Raw genomic sequence first — 23,604 nt, forward strand, 5'->3', positions numbered from 1 at the left:
AATTGCAAATCCTTATTTAGGCAGGTTAGTAAAGGAAAGTAATATCTAATAAAATGGTATAAGCACAATAATGTATACTCACAAAGGTGTTGATGGTGGTGTTGTGGACAACAGCTTCTATTTACCGTGTAGTGTTGGTAGAGAGAGATAGGTTCAGTGGGTACGACGTCAATATATTTCTGATCATATATATTCTCAATTACCAAGGTATACGCCATTTTTGATGGACCATGAATTCCTGTAGGATTTAAGTGCCCTTTTTACACTCCTTAGTTACCTCAAAAGCGCGGTCTTTAGCGTCGCTGGATAAACACGTGTCTAATACATTGATGTTGATGAACCATGTTTTAACTTTACCAATTTATTGATGAGTAATGAACGTATCCCTACCAAAGCTTCATAAAAGACTTCTCTTTCATGTCTGATTGTTCTTCTTACAATTACATTATGTCCATTTGAGTTAAAAATGTGTTAGTGTAAGCTCCATATCTGTATAACATAATGTATCATCTTTATTAACATAGACAAAATACAGGAAAACACACTACTGTTCATTTGATGACGTCACATAAGCAATACTCCGTTATCGATTAGCAGACTAGTAGAGATAGCTGACATGCCATTAAAAGTAATGATGTGATGAACGACGGGTAGAGTCAGGTCAAAATAAAAATTTGTTAAAAAAATTAAGTATATTGTGAAGACCTATGACGTCCTTCCTTTTTCCACATGTAAGTAATTTTCCACCAGACGTTGTCGGTTTTCGGGAGTTTTATTTGTTATATGCCATCTGTACTGATTAATCAGACTATATTTTGTATGTAGAAATGTATGACTACTCGTGTATTCTGTAACTAACATTCATAAAGCAGCCTTTGTTGAATGCTCCGGTTTATTCAGGAGTGAATACAACTGATGAGGTTTGCATTATAAATTACAAATTCAAGCAAGGATTTATTTGGCATAATGTATACAAAAGAAAATTGAATTCTGGCTCGAGTTTGATAAAATGTAAACTGCTGTTTTTGACCATAAATTCATTGCGTTTTTAGATGACTTGAAATAACAATTTTGTCGAAGCCAAACAATAATTCAGACCGTTTCCTTGTTTGCCTGGCTCAGCTAAAGCTAGAAATACATTGCATTGTAGGAATAGCTGATCATAAGTTAGAGATAATTCTATTGTGGAATTTTATCAGCTAAACGTAAGGTAAGGGATATATTGCAAGACAGAACTGGCCTACCTTAAACCAGAAGTATATAACATTGTTGGACAGGCTCAGCTACATTTTATGTCTAAAATAAAATATGTTTTAGGGCGGGCTCAGCTAAAGCTAGACATAAAAACGCTGATAAACTGACTCAGTAATATAAATATAAATGTCTTACATTGTAAGTTTGACTCGGCTGTGAAAATACTAAAGATAATTAGCTTATTTCCATGTTGTTCTGATCAATTTTATTCAATATTACATTCTGTTCAATAAACATTAAGAACAAAACAACAAAATCAACAAAATGCTGAAACACAATATAAATTACACACAGAAACCCATTTGTTTTGGTGAACGGGCCCCTATACGCCAACCCCTAAGAATACTGAGCAGTTTCAAAAGATAAATATACATATGAAAATAATATTCTGTTAACATATCTCATAGTAATATCAATATATGTGTTCTTTCCGGAAAGAACAATCACAATCTGTATATACATTATCAATTTATTTACAGTATAATAACAACGTATCAACTCTTTTCTGTCACGTGATATTTTGGCTCATAAGCATAGATGTGGTACCCTATTGTATAGTTTTTAATTTTTTGGTCTATCTTCCGAATCTCATAAATCGTTTTTCTGCTTCACTATCACCAGAACTGTCCGAACGTCCAAATCGCATGAAGCGTTTATCCTGTGTTTCTCCTGAACGTCCAAAACGCATGAAACGTTTATCTTCTAATTGGCCTGAGCGGCCAAAACGCATAAAACGCTTGTCTTCATTTTGTCCAGATCTTCCAAATCTCATAAATCGTTTATCCTGATTGTTGTCGCGACCGAATCTCATAAAACGTTTGTTTTCTTGCATATCACTATCTGTTTCATCAGATTTCTTTCCAAATCTCATGAATCGTTTTTCCATGTCAGTTCCGTCGCGACCGAATCTCATAAACCGTTTTTCCTTCTCTGCATCGCTTTCAGAATCAGATTTCTTCCCGAATCGCATAAACCGTTTCTGTTCAGCGCCGTCACGACCAAATCGCATAAAGCGTTTATCTGCTTGAGAGTCACGTCCAAACCTCATGAATCGTTTGTCTGCATCTATTTCATCGTCTGATCTTTTTCCGAATCTCATAAAGCGTTTGTCAGCTTCCATCTCATCGTCTGATTTTTTACCGAATCTCATAAACCGTTTATCAGCTTCCATCTCATCGTCTGATCTCTTACCGAATCTCATAAAGCGTTTGTCAGCTCCCATTTCATCGTCTGATCTTTTACCGAATCTCATAAAGCGTTTGTCAGCTCCCATTTCATCGTCTGATCTTTTACCGAATCTCATAAAGCGTTTGTCAGCTTCCATTTCATCGTCTGACCTCTTACCGAATCTCATAAACCGTTTGTCAGCTCCCATTTCATCGTCTGATCTTTTACCGAATCTCATAAACCGTTTATCGGCCCCAATTTCATCGTCTGATCTCTTACCGAATCTCATAAACCGTTTGTCAGCTCCCATTTCATCGTCTGATCTTTTACCGAATCTCATAAAGCGTTTATCAGCTCCCAATTTCATCGTCTGATCTTTTACCGAATCTCATAAACCGCTTATCAGCTTCCATCTCATCGTCTGATCTTTTACCGAATCTCATGAACCGTTTATCAGCCCCAATTTCATCATCTGATCTCTTACCGAATCTCATAAACCGTTTATCAGCTTCCATCTCATCATCGGATTTTTTACCAAATCTCATGAAGCGTTTTTCGTCACCGCTTTTTCCAAATCGCATAAATCGACCAAATCGCATAAAACGTTTCTTCATCTCTTCATCGCCGCTCGTATCTGAGGTAGAGTCGTCGGGGGTACGTCCGAAGCGCATGAAGCGTTTCTCCTTGTTTTCATTCGTATCATCTGCATCGCGTTTCTTTTTCTCTGTATCTTTTGCATCTGCCGATTGTTTACTTGCCTCTACAATTTCGTCGACGTTCTTAACTGGCTGTATAGGTTCTGCAGAACGCTTTCGTCTTAATTTCAACCCTGTTGCTCGCTCTAGACTTTCAACCTTGTTCAGAGCATGTCTCAGCAGTTCACCTACTCCTTCACCTCCACCGTTTCTGCCGAATCTGAGAAAACGCTTGTCCTCAAACTGGACTGGATTTCTACCAAATCTGAAGAAAGCATCTCCGGCGAGTGCACGTCCGAAGCGCAGGAATGTTCTTTTGTCTTTAGTGTCCTCATCGGCTCCTAAAAATACATAAATGACCACAGGATAAGTGTATGTTCCAGTAAAACTTATATATGTTTTCGTGTTTGATAAATCTTTGAAAAGATCACCTGCCTGTGAATATCTTTATAAGAATACACAACTTGGTGTCTATCCAAACAGACCGTCCGCCTACAATATTACCGCAAGAGGATACACAACACTTCGTTTAGTATAGTATGTAAATAGCCTGCATATTAGGGCTACTTACCCATTAGACATTAAACAACCTTGGACATGCTAAATCAAGATAGACCTGCCTAGATTTCCTAGAATTAGTCATGGACGTCAATTACTGATAGCTGCCTTAAGGACGTACACTTGTACACTATGGGTTCAACCTTTTCCACGGTCTACGCTAGACGGTATGAAGTGACGGAAGAGGGTATACCAATTATGTATTTTCTCATTTGACAAACCACAAAAAAAGTTGTCCTGACAGATGACCTGGTCGTAATGTGTCATAAGAATTGTAGATGTTCATCTATTGATATCCTGTTATTCGCTATATGTGAAACTCTCGGATTGATGATTGAGTGATGCGAGTATCAAATGTCTATTATTGTTTAGTTAAAGAAATGACTACGTGACATTTTTTTTTCTATTGTCGACAGTTAACAGGTAACGATCAAATGTTCATATAAAATTATGGCTTGGCATGTATATTATTATAAGTCAAAGGTATATACGGCATCAATGAAAATGAAACATCATTTCGGCCGTAGGTATCGGGGATAATAATGGATATTGTATCATTTGCTGCTAAAACAAATTAAGTTACTTCGGTTTATTATCGCTAGTAATTCTACTATCTGTGCGGATCTAACACAAAAAAGCGTAGCTCGTTGAAGTGATTTCAGAGGAAATATCAAGACGTTTTATTTTGTTGCGAATTCAAAGACCTGTAAAAGTGAAATCGTATGAATCACCGAGAAAAGAAAATTGATTAATTTACAGAACCGCAGCACTGTGCTGGACGGTAGATAGTAGGTTATATCCCCTCAGTGGATAACTGAGGGAGTATACACTTTGTCTTTAGCACATGTCCATACATCATACTCCTAAATATATTCAAAAGGACCTTGATTGATTTATATGAGGTTTGTGATATTGTCAGAGAGAATGAAGCCTATCACAAACAATTTACAAAATGGCAAACGCGGAGTCCATTGGGATTATAGACACACGAGAAATAAATTGCCATTTGCCATACTGTTCTCAGAAAAAAAGAAATATTCTACATTGTCCTTGTGAGCTAAGCACCAACAAGGGAAACCCAGAGCGCCAATGTCAAGTTTGCTATCTGATCCGTTGCCGCCACCGTGTATTCTCACGATGAGGCGGAGGCCCAAAGGTCTGACTAACAGTCACAGCCAATCAGAGCTGATTTTGTCCTTGCGTGGCCATAGGTCGTACAGACGTCAAAGCTGGTTATCTACAGCCATATATGACCATCTCCTATACAACGGATATCGATAATCATATCAACAGATCGTTTACTAGGATTCAGCAAAATATAACTTTCCTAGAATCATAGAATATACAGAAGGACATAAATCGTGGCAACGTAAGTGGTCACTATATTTAATGGTGTTACACACGGTAATGGGTCTGTAAACCAAGGCTCGTTCGGACAGTGATATACCGAGACACGCACGTAATATATGATTGTGGCATCCATATTAAATACAGCGAATACTTCATGTCATGGAAAAATTGGAATGAAATATCAGCAAATCTAAAACAATGTAGCAGCTAAAAATTGTAGCGAATATATTACGTCATGGAAAAATTAGTATGAAATATACCAAAACTGATTTAAAGAAACTGCTGTACATAAAATCAGACCAGGAATGCTAGTAATAGCATGTTCTCTAAGTACGAACTGGGGTAATCAAGGCAACTTAACATTTAAAAAACGATGGCAGGATATTTATTTTGGTTTTTATTGTAGTCTTTTTACATCTATTGAGAACTGGAAATCTCATTAACGATAAAAAAAACATGATAACGACTTTATTACCTACACGTAACAAAGATAAAACGTTTTTATAGATAGCATCAGTATAGTCTCATAAGTCTATGTGAACACGGTGCTCGCAATCCCAAAGTGACGTACTCCGATGAATTTTATATCTTAGATAAGTAACTTGCTCTTACACAAACATAGTCATTAGATGAGACCGGGCCATTTTCTAAATGGCAAATAAATGAAATCATAAAATTTCTGTTCAATATACAATCCGAATCACAGCACGCACGCAACGATACTGTTTGGAATCCAAGTTTTTACAGTTGTGTGTCGCGACGCAAGCAATCTGGCTGTGTTCCTATCGAACTACAAATCTAGGAACTTCAAACTAAAGTCTCCCCCGAACAAACAACGGAATGCCATTGCCATTTGTATATATCAAATCGCTCGTTTGATGTGACCCACGGGAAATGTTATTTTGGTATTGGTATGTAATAAAGAATTTTCTTGATGATGATTAGGTCAAAACTTCCAGATCGGTTATTAGATGATATAAAGTAACGGTTTCATCTAGAGAGATATACATAGGTATGTCACGTGGTTAAAGAAGAAAGTGAGTTTTTGTTTTCATTTATTTCTTATCTTGCAGGTCAAATGTGCATCTAATTATGGATTATGACGTTATTGCTTTTTGTCAGAAAAAGTGCTTTCTTACGTTTTTTGTTTGTGTTTCCCCGACAAGCACGATTCACAAATTACCGACTGTGCATGGTGGCACTAGGAATGCTACAATGGACGTGATGATACATCGATCTAGTACGTAAGAGATTAAATTAACCTAACGAAATTATTTAAGACATGGAAATGAAGTAACGTTTTTAAAAGACATGGAACATCATTTTACTAATATCAGAAATTAATGTTTAGATAACTGCCTCAAATGTATATTTCTATTGATATTTAACCCTCATTTTGAATTGAAATGATGGTTTCGGTTTCTCTTTGGTTTTTTTTTTTTCTGATAACTTTTACCGCATGGCAGATGAAGTTTCCTTCACATAACTGACATGAAATACGGCTATGTCGTAAATATTGTACGACATATGTGTAATAACACTATTGTGACTTCATAATAATTTATAATAAATATATTTATGACGTCACATGGTTGTCTCTGCGGGCAACATAATTTGATTTCAGTTTAATTTTCATAAACAAAAATCACACTTGCGGTTTGTAATCTCACAATTAAGTATTTTTAAAGTTTATTTTTCCTTCAAAATATAAAGAAAATGAAATACATGAGTTGAACAGACATGCCGTATTGGACAGAAACACCGTTACCTACCACACAGCTGGATTGAGAACGGTCAAACCATGTAACTAGGCACTTTAGATGTTATTTGTTATTTCATTTTTTTGTTCCTATTCTTCAAACTGTACAAGTTATAACATTGTATAATGTCCTATTTCTGAGCGACTAAAATAGTTCTTTTAAAAGGATAACATGTAAATAACCCAATCAAGACTCTCTTTTACTGGAAGGAAGTCATGTGGAGATGCATACGGTCACGGAGAAAAGCTTACCGCCTCTCTGAACATAATCACTTGAAGTAAAAAAGATTGAAAAAAAAAATAATAAAAAAAGTTTATCATTAATAGTTATCGTGCTGGTAGTGCCTCCTGACGTAGGGTATCTTACGTAATCGGTTCCAAAACAATGGCCTTACAGCACAGGTTTTAGAGCACCTCCACGTGAGATATACACTACGTTGCCAGACGTGCCCAGAACTATATTTAAATGGATCAGAAATCATCAATAATGCTATAGAACAATACTTTATTATTTATTTTTAACTTTGGTATCACAGGAATCGCGTCTTGAAGAATATGATATCTTGTGATAATGTTTGATAGAGGTGTACTTTGATACTCCTCAAAGTAATGGTACCTAAAGATCTTATGTATTATATCACGAATCAAAAATGAACCTTCTGGTAGGGCAATATACAGAGAACAAGTGTTGTTACACTGACGTCATTGATAATCCTGTCAACTATTAAAAGTTGAAGACATAAACTGTATTTACACAGCAATTGTGAACAAAACACCTGTAAAATCAAATATCAGACTAGATTCGAGTAAGGTCGATTGAAATCAGGAGTATGGGAAAAGCCCTGTACAGAAACTTATACACAGTTAAATAATATGCCATACCAGGGAGGAATAATTTGGAAACCCAATAGAGAGTAGTGTCGGTTAAGACCAAAATTATAAATCAAAACATCCAATATCAATATGGTGCTTGTTTGACGCGATAACGCACGTAATGTAAGATTATCTCCCACTTCTCTACTGGCCTGTCAGTCGAGGGATGGAGATACCGTCGGACTGCTGAAGGTCTGGGACAGTTGACACGCTTGCCGGTTCTACGAAGGTTGAGAACTAGATTTATACAGAAGTGACCATCGCGTTTATTAATACACGTATTAACAAAAGAATGATCAACTAATAATTAATTCTAGATACAGATTACCGATGAGAGCGGCAGAATATTTGGAAATATCATAATTTGTAATATGTATCATTTGGTGGAAAGTCCGATAGTCGAATGCAATCCAGCGTAAGCTCTTAAACATATCAGTTGGTGATATGTATACTTTGACCTTTCACCGACCGTAACCATGGAGATAAGACAAAAGCGTGGATAGCTCGAGAAGAACAATATTGATGTGGTGAGTGAAACCGGACATTGGCTAGCTTGCAACATGGACAATGATGTTTAATCAACGGGAGTTCCGTGTTCGAGAATAAACTCGAGAAGTCTCATTTCTAAAGCAACTATAATGCGCTATCGATACCCCAGGGAAGGGGCCGCGGTGGCCGAGTGGTTAAGGTGTCCCGACACTTTATCACTAGCCCTCCACCACTGGGTTGCGAGTTCGAAACCTACGTGGGGCAGTTGCCAGGTACTGACCGTAGACCGGTGGTTTTTCTCCGGGTACTCCGGCTTTCCTCCACCTCCAAAACCTGCCACGTCCTTAAATGACCCTGGCTGTTAATAGGACGTTAAACAAAAACAAACCAAACAAACCAAACAAAACCCCAGGGAACCAGTGTTGCCGTCACAACAGTGCAGTTTCTTTGTATAAGTGTTATACATTCTGGAGAATTTTAACATGTTGATTGATACTAAGGAAAATTATGTAAATGCATTTCCCAATGGAGATTTCCATTTTGCTTACCTATAAATATCCGTCAAATTGTAAACTGTACATAAACTAGTCGTTTGTTTGTGAATGCTTTGTTTGATATGGATAGCCATTGTTGATATGACCTTCTGTTGACTTAGGTGACAATTTCAGGTTGATATGGCTAGGAATGGTTCCGTTGTTACTCCTTCGCCTACACAGTGATAATAAAGCTATCATAAAACACACCATATATTGACTGTGATTCCAATGCTGCCTAAAACACCGAATTGAAATGTCTCCTTATCTATGATGTATTGCCTCTCGGTATTACATAGGCCTAGGGTCAGCCGCGAAATAACGTTTAAGGAAATAAAGTTTGCAATTTCAAAAAGTAATTATATTGTTCTTTTGCAGTAATCATTTGTTAGACTTTATTTCCACTGGCCGTTAAGGTTACGACTTCTTTACGACCAGACGTGTGTGTAAACTTTGGTTTTTAGGAGTTTAAGGTCAACACTAGACAGCCTAACAGAGTGTAGAACAGATGATGATGAGTTTGGCGCTATCACAAAACATCTGCTATGATGACAAACAACCCCACACTGAAGTATGGTTAACAGTGGCATCAAGCAGAAACCAACCAAGAGTAATATACACGTGTTTAATTCTTGTAATAAGTCAAATAATCTTCCCTTCAGTAATGGAATGTGAATACTAAAGTGTCGAGTTTATGGGTCATAAGAACATCAAACGTCGTATTAACTTTTTATCGTGACAGTTATGTAAACATTTCAAAATGAAAGCAAAGGTCTGGATAGATTATTGTGATTCATTGGTTATTTTGGTTATGATAGCAAACTGATTAAATAATCATAATTAAAGGTTATTCTATATATCAACAGATTAATAACATATCTATTAGTTTATGGAAAATAGGTAAAATCCAACACATCTATTCGAGGTTAAAACCAATGTTTAGTAGTATCAAACATATCAACTAGTGATATTATGTGTCGTGATTAATGTTGAAAACAGATTATTAAGAGATATCAAACAAATTATTAAATGATGTCTAAAATACATTAAATGTAAGGATTAGTGATGAAAAACATAACAAACGACAGATCAATTTGTGGTATATAAATATTACAACAGGTGCGCAGAGAGTTGACTAATTTTTGTCTTCAGTGTTAATTTGTTTTTTACATTTCAGATAAGAGCAATAAATATAAGACTATATAATCAAAAAAGATAATTATCATCCGATTGAGGAAGGTACATTATGCCCAAGATTTGAATCAAGAACTCTGCATCGAAGTAGTCACCCAAATTTTGAGTTTTGAGTCTTTTCGTAGAACAAAAACAAACATAAATTTTAATACTTATACCATATGAGGTATGACTGTTCTACACCTGTACCGTATGAGGTATGACTTATCCTACACCAGTACCGTATCAGGTATGACTATACTACACCTGTACCGTATGAGATATGACTATCCTATACCTGTACCGTATAATGTATGACTTATTCTACACCTGTACCGTATGAGGTATGACTATCCTACACCTGTACCGTATGAGGTGTGACTTTCCTACACTGTACCGTATGAGGTATGACTATCCTACACATGTTCCGTATGAGGTATGACTATCCCTCACCTGTACCGTATGAGGTATGACTATCCTACACCTGTATCGTACAAATGTATGAGGTATGACTATCCTACACCTGTACCGTATGAGGTATGACTGTCCTACACCTGTACCGTATGAGGTATGACTGTCCTACACCTGTACCGTATGAGGTATGACTATCCTACACCTGTACCGTATAATGTATGACTTATTCTACACCTGTACCGTATGAGGTGTGACTTTCCTACGCTGTACCGTATGAGGTATGACTGTCCTACACCTGTACAGTATGAGGTATGACTATCCTACACCTGTACCGTATGAGGTATGACTATCCTACACCTGTACCGTATGAGGTATGACTGTCCTACACCTGTACCGTATGAGGTATGACTGTCCTACACCTGTACAGTATGATTTATGGCTCTCCTACACCTGTACCGTATGCGGTATGATTATCTTTCACTGCCATGAGACAATATATACGATGGCCTTCACGCGAGTGTTACTCGATTATACAGAACGTTTACGGGGTGGCAAATGTCATTATTTATTGCTCTTGGAGAATGCTTAGTTCATGTGAGAAAATAAAGTAATAAAAATGATGAATAAGAAAACTATAAATTTTGACAGGGCCATTTCAGAAATATTAAATATTAATTCTTCTACCTTTGAGTAGTTTTCTAGCTAACTTAATGAGATAGGTCGGCATTCTCAATTCATTTTGTCAACTACATGTACATACAACGTGTCGCTGTATTGTACGGAGATTCATTGTGCTATCTGAATAGACAACAAGGTCGTTTCCACGATGGTTTGATACATGTCATTCACCTTTGTTTCTAAAAAGCTCTGTACTTTTTAGACATCTTACAAAAAGTAGATTTTTTTCCAGTGACGATTTATATATATGCTGTAGGTATGGAACAACAAACTAATTAAGACGAACCTGAAGCTGCAGCAAAGATTCCATTACACGCAGCCTGGTTGTCGAGGCACCAGTCGGTAAGGTCGTCCGCCAGAGCACCTCCATACACCCAGTTGGACAGAACAGCCGCTAGCAAACCCACATAGCTGAGCGTCCTCATCACTTGTCCTCACTGTTCTCTGAGGATTAAACAAGAATAAAATTAAATGATGGAGTACATTCCAATATACCTATTTCATACGTATAGATTAGTAGTGCAATCTGAACACAGCTTGAAGATACGGATAGTACAACATTCATAAGATAAAGAAATTATTTTGAAAGAAAAAATGCTTTCTGTTGATACGTGGATGAGAATGAGAGAATAAGAATGAGATAGATATCGGTGAGTGGAGTGCGTATTAGTATCAGCCTAGAATTTATATGTTTTGTGACTATGACTTAACCTTCCTAACTATTGCGTTTGTTAACATGTTGTATCTAAAGAAATTATGTTATGTTAAATGGGAAAAAAATGTTATTATTCTCTATCACAACTATTTATTCTTATTTGACGCTTAGTGCATTTATGACAAGACTAATTAAAATTCCCATCAGAAAAACAAATAGTTATCCATTTGGACTTCTCCATTTGCTTGAATCAACAATTTTGCGAAATCCACTTTCTCTAATGCATTTGTTTTTGTTAGCACAATGTTCTGTAAAATCTTAGCACGTCGAGCTCATTTATAACAGTTGAAAAATAGGATTTGACAGTGGCTATGAACCTGCTCTGATTTTCAATGGATTTATTGAATAAAGTGTCTCTGTTATGGTGTGATGGAGATCTCCTACCTCGATAGGTGGATTGGACGCTGCATTTGGCGTCCCCTAGAGTTATTTCAGCGTTCTGTAAAATCGATGTCTAATTACCTTTTATAATTACCGGTACGCGAAGTTTTATGCAAATTAAAGATCGGGCGCTCCTGTTTTCCTTGAGATATGTAAACAGTATCGAGCCTACCGTTACTACCATCGACGGTCGACGGTAAGGTATTTCAGGCGTATTGTTAATGCAGGAGTATTGGTTATATAGGCAGTGCGCGTGCTAACCGGATGTTATTTATAAATGTTACATGATAAAGATTTTACGTATTTCGCGTTCTTTTCAAATTCAATTTTAAAAATAATGAAATTTACTGAATTATGAGTCTGTCATCTCCTTTAAACATTTCAGTCCATAGCATAACGGAAGAGTCTTAAAAGGCGAAACAGCTGTATAATGCAAATTATGCTTTGTCTCTAATGTGGATTTGGAATGTGCTAAAATATTATGCGTCTTTTGAGAAATCATTTTAAGAGCGATACCTGGTTAGTATCTACAACTGTAGACATTTTATTGCACACTGTTTTAGTATTGTTACTTGCATGGTTTTGAAAAAAAATGATACATATAACTTCATGATGATGTTGTATATTTTTACCTATACGACGTTTTAGAAATGACAAATGTTTAATCTTTAAAATTAATATATTTTTCATTACATTAGTAGTACATTTTCACAATCCTCTTTGATATGTCCATAGCACGACATTTTATGGCCTTGTCGATATATCAGATCATTGTCGTAAATATATACCGTGTTATTTGACAAGTATTGTATTGTTATAAGATAGTCAAATAGTGGTACATCTAATCGTGGTCCGTCTAATATTGTTGATTGGTCTAAAATAATTTCATTTTATCTTTTATATTACAAATATCTTCGTCAATCATAAATGTATGAAAGTCGTTCCCCTACAAACGGTATAAAAACAGTACGTCACGCTGGACCGTGGATACATTTCAAAATAAAAATACTCAACAGTGCATTAAAACGAAAATTGCTCAATAAATCCTTAACATGTCATTGTTTGCGATGTGTTTATTAACATAGGTACGCATTTGTCCCGGGGGTATACCAACTGAACATGATCTATATTTATTATACAGACATTGCAATCAGGCAGTACCAGATTACTTGATGATTGATTATATATAAAGCGATAGTGCAAAATGTATAGAGGATATCTAACAGTGTCTTCAGTAATACCAAATATATTTCACGAGTGGGGCTAATATTTTGATATTTTTCACGAGTGCGCAGCACGAGTGAAAAATATCAAAATATTAGCCACACGAGTGAAATATATTTGGTATTACTGAAGACACTGTTAGATATTCTGTTTATTACATTTTTTATCAACGAAAAACCTACCCCATATGCTAACTAGGCCTAATGTAAACAAAAAAAGTAGTTCCCCCTGTCCAGGTGCTGACATATATGTCGGGCTTTCTGATTGGTCAATTATTTTGGTATTTTCTAATCATTAATTTGATTGGTCAAATCAGCAAAAGTGATATTTTTCACTAGTGAAAATATCACTTTTATAGAATGAATAATTTTTGATATTTCACTGGTAAAAATGTAATAAAATGTCTTCTTTTGTCAGTTATCAGTTATATATATATATGTGTGTGTTCAATATAGAAGGACCAATTATCGCTCCTATTCCATGCACTTCAAAGTGCATTTTTTTTGATTTCCTTGTGACAGTAACAGGGACGCTTCCATCACATTTGATTTCTTAATTTCCTTGTTAGTGCTTAGATGTAATTGCTTCTCACAAACTATAAGAATTGGAAAAGTACTTATTATCATGACAACTGACATCTGACGTCAATTTTAAAACATAAATAATCAAAATATCTTTATTTCTCTTGATAAAATTCGAGTGGTTGTCTGAACTGATTATTGGTGTCTTATCCACAAATGTAAGGGATTTGAATATCAAGTAAATGTAATACAAAAGTCGTGGTATACACTGTACGACTACAGATTAAGTTGGATGTATTGAAATGTCTGAGGAAGTAAACATTGCTGAGTCAGAACAGGATGAGAAGAGCGTTAGAAATCAATTTTATTTAAGAATGTTAAGTTAACGTTTACACTCTCACAATTAATATTGTTTTCATCTGATGTTTGATATATAGTATGACTTCAGGCTTGGTACTCGTATTGAAAAACATCTCCGTTTTTTAAGGAATTCCTGTCCAATTAATAAAACAATAGCCTAACATGGATCCATTTACAGATTGCGGTTACTTAGACAAAAAAATTAATTCGGAAGGTCTTTGAACGTGATTCCTACAAGTTACTGGTATTTTGTAGAAATATAGATACGATGTACATACAAAAAGAACCATCTTTATCTTCCATTGTGTTGTAAAGTACACTTGATATGATGCAATGAAGGGTTAAACTACTGCAAACTAATTTGTTTTCCTGTGGATTCATTTTCGTAATTTCAATCCGATAGGCTAGATCGCGCCGACGTACAGTTTATTTTGCGCTTAATACCGCAGAATGATTTAAATATCACAACCTAGTTCGTGGCGACATATTTCGCTTAAACAGCATTTAATTTTTTAAAGTAACTGACGTAAATAAGATATTCGTCTTCTACCTCTTTATTACCATCGTGTCTGCAAAATATCTATCTCGCAAAATAATACGTATGACATACCTGACTAGCCTGTAGTATATGTAGAGGTTTATTATATGACTACTAACGCCTTATTTGGTTTGTTGGTTTCAATACTTTTGTTGACGTATGGAGTTTACTATATTTAGTATCAAGGAAAAAGTTTATTTCATTATATTGTACTTGTATGCTTAAACAATGAAATTTTATAAATTCTTCAATTCTAATGTCGTAGGATGAAAGGGATAAACCGATGCTGTGTGGTTTAGATAATGCAGCTGTATTGCCGGCAGACATTGTTACGTAACTGTACACTAGGTTACGTCATTTCCGGTGTTGACTTCATTAAAACTTGTCCAAGTTAGCCGTGAATTTTACCGCCATGATATCAAGCGGTCATTCATAAGAATATCAACTTCTGGACTTCACAGTGTCGGCGATGTCCTTCTGACCTCTTAGCCGATATACCCAGCCCCTCTGGACCCTGTAATTGAACTAACCGGATACCCACCATATGATAATCACTCACCGGCCATAATTGGTATAACGCAGAAATACAAATGGCTGCTAATCGATGTCTTCCTCGGCAGCTCTAATTACTCTATTGTGATGGTGCTGTTGGAGTCAAACTCCGTCACAAATTCGCTGCTAGGGTTAGTTAAGCTAACACATGTTCAATTCCAAGCGTTATATATGTTTATGTATATTGGTGCTAGTGTGACGCTTTATTAGGTTAGACATTACAAACAATAAATAACCTACGGAGTTAATAGTCTGTTGTTTTTCTAACCTGAACACGCAATAAACATGTTTAAAGGGTTTCACATCAGCAGGAGAGATAGAGATGTGATGATAAAATTTCAATTCCCGGACAAACAATACGCGAGACAAAGAAACTAGGAAGAAAATATTACTACTGAATAGACTCAGATAACATAATCATGTCTGACAACTTATGTATGTTTTTTTTTCTTAAATATCTAAACTGTCGATTTTGTTTTTCCCTTGAGTGATAAGTAAACGGTTTCCGGATCTGTAATCGGAGTCTGTGTTACAACAATACGCTGACATTTAATGGCCTCAGTTCCTTGTAGCTTTCCGAAGGACACTCAAAGGTCATAGTAACGTAACTTCAATTAACACTTGGCCTCTCTAAAGCACAATAAAACTCTTTTGTGTTCCCGTAAATGTCCTCGTGGGAGTGCACCCTTTGTTGCAGTTGATTATTGACCCTTCGTTATAGTGTGAAGAACACAATTATACGAGATAAATTCACTCAATGTGTCGAATATTTTTTTTGTCCTAAAAATGAATCTGAAACATTTAATAGAACTGAAGGTTAAGATGGTTGATACGTTGATTGATTGGTTAGAGGCTTGACAAGATGGCGACACTAACTGTATTTTTCTAGTATAGAAGGCTATATGCTTCCATTCACCTTTATAAGATCTCTACATCCGTGATATCGTAATTCCCGGATCTGACCATTGTATAGGATACAACAAACATCTTGCAATCTATTTCAATTTCACTCAACGCAGAAGCTGTGCTTTTTAAATTCAAATGTATGAAGTACCTTTGGGTTGTACATACAGAGGACTTTTTTTTACCATATGCTGGTTATTTCTTTGAACACTTATCAATCATAAATCACCTTGTAATATATGTTGATGCACTTTATATCCTTTTTCCACAGGGATTACTACTTAGGCATTTAACCTATCGTAGTAATGGCGTTACACTGGAGCAACATATCGTTCAGGAAAAAATCCCATTAATAGATATATTACAACGCCCAGAGAGAATAAAAACGGCATTGATTTATAATATTATCATTAGGATTTGTGTCTGTAATTTAAATATAATAATATTATTAAGATTGTTATCATTGCTTCAAAAGTATTTTTGTTTGATTGTGAATATCGATAAAGTTCAGTTTCTCTTGATTATTATTTCGTTATTTAAGCAGTAATGAGACGTTTGTCATTTTTTGCTGCGAGGGGGCGAATCATGCTTCGTGACACATAAATGAGGCATTAATGGAGGTGCACGTGAATGGTCCTCTGTAAAATTCACGTGTAGCTATCGACTTGTTAGAGAAATCCTAATAGTATAAAGACCGACATTCATTTAAATTCGAAAACGGCAATTGATATCTATTAGCTCAGTTTAACTGTTTCCTGGTAAGTAGTTACAAAAGAAACGCCCACTATCAATTGAAATATCTAAATACCAAAACTAATTACAGTACTTTACACTTACTGGAGATTATTCCTACTTGATACATCGGGCATAGGTTGAATGGCGGTTTCTGTACTATATAAGCATTATATACAACTGAAACGTTAATTTCTTCCAGAATAAGATAAGTTGATGGATATGTTTGGTATCATTACATGCTTTGAATACATTTATATTCCATATGTTGGGTATACAAATAAATGCGTAAGATCAAGTTTTTTTCCTCAAATAGTTTATCCTTAATATTTCACATATATGTTTTACAATACCTTTCTGTATTCTTGTTATGATAACAATACTTTTTTTCAAGAGTCACAGTGTTTAATTGTTGCTATTTATTATCACGACGCATGCGTATTAAATAATACCATGCAGATAGTAGTTTGACCTTAGATCAGGTACACGGTTCAACGACATTCGGATCAGAACGTTAATGACATGCGATTATAGAAAATGGACTTTCATATTTGCCTGCATTAAATGCTGAAGTAATATAATAAACCTTATATCATTCCTACTTGAATGCCTTCAATTATAGGTCTAACGGATGGTGCTGTCTTCAATTTAACGTGAAAAATTGATTTTTTTCTCCTTTGAGATGATTCTTTCATCTTAAAGAAATGTCGACAGAAATAAAATTTATTTATTTTATCTTTTTGAAATTGCTACTTTATCATATTGGGGAAATTGTCTCATCAACTGCAACGGTTTTTGTCTGCCGTTTGAAGCCGCTGTTATGATGGCGAACTGTTATTACGAGAAGAACACAGGAGAATTGAGTATTGTAAAATGGTGGTTTAACTGCCTATAACTCTTCTGTAAACACGTTGTATCTGTAGACAGGGGTTACATCACTGTCATGTCAGTCAGGAATCATACACACTATCCATACACACCAAATAAAGTAGCGTGTCTATAGACAGACTTCATACCCGTACAACATCACTGTCATGTCAGTCGAACAGGAATCATACAGACCATCCATACACACTAAATACAGTAGTGTATCTATAGACAGGGGTTACATCACTGTCATGTCAGTCGACCAGGAATCATACACACTATCCATACACACCAAATAAAGTAGCGTGTCTATAGACAGGGGTTACATCACTGTCATGTCAGTCGACCAGGAATCATACACACTATCCATACACACCAAATACAGTAGTGTATCTATAGACAGGGGTTACATCACTGTCATGTCAGTCGACCAGGAATCATACACACCATCCATACACACTAAATAAAGCGTGTCTATAGACAGACTTCATACCCGTACAACATCACTGTCATGTCAGTCGAACAGGAATCATACACACCATCCATACACACTAAATACAGTAGCGTGTCTATAGACAGACTTCATACCCATACAACATCACTCATACAGAAACCATACATGATCTTTTTAAGATAAATGAGTCAAGGCGTCTATTGGCAGACTTCAAGGAAGCATTTAGGTGCACTTCATTCTTTACTCAGACTTATAAAGATGACATAAGTGTGATAGATTACTATCTTATTGTGAATTACAGAAAATATATCAGTCAGTCAAAACCTCACCACGACGTCCTCACAAAACTCGTGTTAGCAATGATAAATCTAACTATTGGTCAGTCGGTAAATATAACAACTTAGTAGTATATTTAGCTGGTGAGTAACGGTATAACAAGAAGCGATTGGGGTAACAAGTTTGACTTAACTTCATGCATAGACTAGATGCACATGATATATAACGCCCTAATATTGTATAAAATCCCCGTAGATCTTGCCTTTGTTTCCCACTTCCTGCGACTTAGTAAAGCGGTGACGTTTACTAGTGTTATTGTAGATCTTTTACAGAACCTTAACCTTTCCAAAAGAAATGCTTGAAGCAGCGAATGAGCGTTTAAGTTCTTACACAACCTGCAGTAACATTAGTTATGTAATATTTCTGGGGAATGACATGGCGTATGCAGTTATACAGAATTAGTTTTTGGTGTTTTTTTATTATTTGTTTATGAATAACAGTTTCATGAAGTTTGGAAGACTAACAGACGCATTACCATTTTACTCAGTTTTTTTTTTTTCAAATTCCTACAAATCGGTCAAGCGATGATTTGGCATTTGTTAATATTTCTCGTTCGTACCATAGTTAATGAATTATTTCTGTCAATCTTACCATTCAAAACAGTTTCAGGTATTACTTTTAAACGTTCGTATTTATGATCGCAAAGCTAAAAACAGTAATTTTAACCGAATATTTGATAAAAATATCACGCATTTTGATAGACTTGATAAGGCTGTCACTAAGCTACGGTCTCTTTAGGAATTTGAGGGTTCGAACCGTGTAGGTACAGTAATTAAAAATTGAGCAATTAATATAAATGATTACTATATCTATCTACAACAGGTATTAAATTGTTTAGTGCGCTATTATAACTTAACCTTATATTTTATTTAACGGTCATTCCATTCCTGACTCTGTTTACGGAGACATGTTCCTAATTACCTCGTGGCGTTATGCCGTGATTAATTTGATTACCATATATGGTTATGATAACCTCGTCTGCAGCTTATGTCCCACACAGATGCATACTAAAGTCAGGTCTATTATTACTAATCTTGATTTATTTACAATCACACTATAAAATATCGAGTAATTGCGCTAAGATCTCATGGGGACTGGGCCAGGGCAGATTATATAACAACCAACTGGTTCTCCTAATGATAGCGTAAGGTGTGCTGAGTATATGGATCGGCGGCGCGTGCGTGAGGCGCTGTACAGGTAGATACCTTAATGAAGTAACCGTAGCCGAGGTATATTAAGGCACATCGATGTATTTATAACATTGACTAATTCATCCTTGCCAGATTAAGCTCTTATATGACGATATTGGAAATGAAATCCCAGCATCCGCCTGGGAAAATAAGCAGTAATCTCCGGCAACCAGGACGGGTCGACATGCATCGTGTCATGTTTAAGAACAGTTCTCCACAGAGGTCGCCTTGGTGTGGGCTTACCTGACATTTAACTTAAAGATATAAGTTTATTTTTAACTCGTTTATCCACTGTTAGAACATTGCCATTATGTCAAATAAATAACTGCTAGACAATAATACTGAAAGTTATTCGTAAAGCGAACTTGCGACAACGTGAACACCACACAAAGACAATGACTTTTGCGTTAAGGCAATACAAAATTGATCACTTTTCTGTAAATATGCATGTTTTTGCCTATTGCTTCAGAAAAAAAATCTTAGAAAAGAGAAAGACTGATATTACTTTTCTATCCAAACAACAAATACTAATGAAAACTATAGGAACATATCATACCAAAAGACACGCAAACATATTTATATTTTGATGTAGAGGTTAGAGAATGATATTATGGCGACATCGGATACTCCTAGAACAACTGAAGTTTCAATCGTATTTACACAACACCATGTGGCTTGGTGTTTCCGGTACGACGATAATTGATACTCTCAGAACAGTTTCGCCGTCTGTGGGTTCCACATCCCGAAATGTTCGTGCAATGTGGCTATATGAGAAATGATGACCACACTTCGTGAAATATCTGACATAAATCAAATATTTTTCCGACTTTTGGCCTCTGATATTGCTAGTGCGATCCTAAACAAACTATTCTAATTACAGGATACTCGCCTCGGTTACCATCTAGTCGTTTATGTCTAAAAGGAGCGGAAACATTGCACGGAGCAGACAACATTGGGCTAATTTGTATGTACAGTATTTGTGAGATTAAGGTGATGCGATGCGTTCAGAAGTGTTGCGATAATGCGTTGACATTTTCACTATACCCTCGAATTATGTGCCGTGCATATCCCGATGTAACATAGCTTCTCTTATACTAATCTATACACACTCAATATATTAAAGTTTCAGTTTTTTGCAATTATGTTTAACATACATGATCATGAAACGGCAATCGATAAATATACAGATATGTATAGATGTATAGGTATTATCAATAGCTACGGAGATTAATCTACATTTAGAGGTTTTGTTGTTTTATCAATGAATACGGATACAAATCTACAGATAAATATAGATATTACTGTATCACAGTAGCTACAGAGATAAATCTACATACATAGATATTACTGTATCACAGTAGCTACAGAGATAAATCTACATATATAGATATTACTGTATCACAGTAGCTACAGAGATAAATCTACATTTATAGATATTACTGTATCACAGTAGCTACAGAGATAAATCTACATATATAGATATTACTGTACCACAGTAGCTACAGAGATAAATATACATATATAGATATTACTGTATCACAGTAGCTACAGAGATAAATCTACATATATAGATATTACTGTATCACAGTAGCTACAGAGATAAATCTACATATATAGATATTACTGTATCACAGTAGCTACAGAGATAAATCTACATATATAGATATTACTGTATCACAGTAGCTACAGAGATAAATCTACATTTAGAGGTATTGTTGTTTTATCAATTACTTCAGAGTTAAATATACATGTATAGATATTGCTGTATTATCAATTACTACAGAGATGAATCGTTCTATCAATGCAAACAAGTTTTCCATGATATTATTTAGGATGAAGTTTAAATTTAATGAAAGATTTTTTATCTTTAAATACCCAGCTGTAAGTCAAGGCCTATACTTTCATAAGACGAGACATTGTATAATACTTCTGTTTGCATGAAATTCCAGATTTCTTCATAAATTCAATATAGCGCTGAACGACCAGTCGGAAGTATTTGCTAAAAATCTGCAGCGAAATTCATAGAAATGACTTAATATAGAAATATAATTAAATCCTTCCTATAGGAATATTTCACACTCTTGGTGAATGTTAAAACGAGACGTTTTCTTTAAATGCTAACTTACCTGAAGAGTTGTTCACAATGTATAATATGTTGGTCCTACGTTAAAAGTGGAGACAAAATCACACCAACCTTTTTCGATGTAACTCTCTGTCGATGAGCAACGGTGTAAAGTCTAGTGAAAACTTTCCTCCAAAAAGTGTACTATCCCGAGTTGTTAGTCAAATGTACATATCGATGAGTTTAAATAGAACAAAGTCACGTGGTGTTGTGACGCTGATCCTATTGGATGCCTGCCACCTCCCACATTTCACTTGCGTTTCGATCGATGGACCGTTCGACAAATGGTTACGCACGCAAGTTCTACGTAACTAAAGAAGCTGGGACACCCCCAGAGTCCAGGGGAGTTTACACTAAATTACTGGCCTCCCAATGTAGTGTATTTAGTTACCGATGTTCATTTGTTTTCGACAATTGTAAAAGATGACTGGGTATTGGCTTTGTCATGGTGATGCACGTTCTCACGCGAGCCCAACAGAATTGACCGGCGTTACGGCTGCCAAGAGTGATAAGGAATTGCTGGACATTTGGTCATTTCCAATCTAGCGGGCACGATCATTCGATATACGCTGTCTCCCTTCCGACCACGAATCCTCTAGGGATCTGTACGCTCCCTGTGTAGTATTTCTTGTTCGTTGTAGATATGAATATTATAAATGAACAAATAAAGTAAGCAAAACAAATCACGTTAATTTATAACGGGTCGAGTTAAGCTACATATGGACAACAGGCCGCACTTTGTGTCTGACTATTCGATATGTTCTCACAGTCCAAGGTGACGACGTCGGATGATTGCATGCATTTTTGACGAGGATCAGACATGCACCTCTTAAAGTATCAGCCAAAGGTTGAAATATTAATAAAGGAGAATTAACGGAGGTAAAGTAACACTGTTAGAGCCTTTTTCTATGAGAAATCACTATTGTTTTAAGAGTGCACGAGACTGTATTGATAGTAAAAACTTGGAGTCCGAAGGTAAACTTATTTGTCTATTTGTAATAAAGATATACTGTACATATGTATGTACTTCTATGAAAAAACCCCTTAAACTTTACACTTACACTGAAAACAAGTTGTTAGGTGTAGAAGAACAGATTAAAAAGTATTTTTACATTAAAACTGTCGTTTTCATTCCATCTTCATCGTTTACATGTAAGTTCACTTTGACTTGAAACTAAGGTTATTAATAATTATAAAAATATATGCATTTTGTATGCAAGCACTTCTTGAAAATAATATTACCTTAACAATTTCTAAAGTGTAGACATACCATACTGAAATGTTGTGTTTTTATATCAAAACTATAATTTTCAGTACATTCTTAATTCATCACTTCAAAATGACTTGGAACAAAGGTAGTTATTTAACACAATTTGAATGCATACCTGAGTCGTAGTAACAAGTATTTTGCGTTGAACTAAACTAGGAGTAGTCATGTCGGTGGAATTACTTATTTCCAGTCTACCCCTTCCTGCTCAGTGTAAGGACATGTCCGAGATGTTTATACGTAATATGTGGATGAGAGTTGTATATCACGATATATCTATGTATAAAAATAACTCGAGATAACGAAATCCATAACTAAAACTCGATATAACGAAATCCATCAATAAAACTCGGTATAACGAAATTCATAGCTCAAACTCGATATCACGAAATTCATAAATCAAACTCGATATAACGAAATTCATAAACCAAACTCGATACAACAAAATATATAACTCAAACTCTATATAACGAAATCCACAGCTCAATCTCGAAAAATA

General features: G+C 35.6%; 1 protein-coding gene across 1 annotated transcript; it reads right to left on the reverse strand.

The window, feature by feature from the left end:
- Positions 1–1,436: 1,436 nt before the first annotated feature.
- On the reverse strand, positions 1,437–22,043 carry LOC117336810 (FMRF-amide neuropeptides-like). Its single transcript, XM_033897463.1, is given in 4 exon segments — positions 1,437–2,776; positions 2,778–3,457; positions 11,230–11,387; positions 21,911–22,043. Coding segments are annotated over 3 exon segments (1,767 nt in total). The 5' UTR covers positions 11,369–11,387; positions 21,911–22,043; the 3' UTR covers positions 1,437–1,828.
- Positions 22,044–23,604: the final 1,561 nt, after the last annotated feature.

This window comes from Pecten maximus, chromosome 10 (genome assembly GCF_902652985.1).
Source record: "Pecten maximus chromosome 10, xPecMax1.1, whole genome shotgun sequence".
Lineage (NCBI taxonomy): Eukaryota > Metazoa > Mollusca > Bivalvia > Pectinida > Pectinidae > Pecten > Pecten maximus.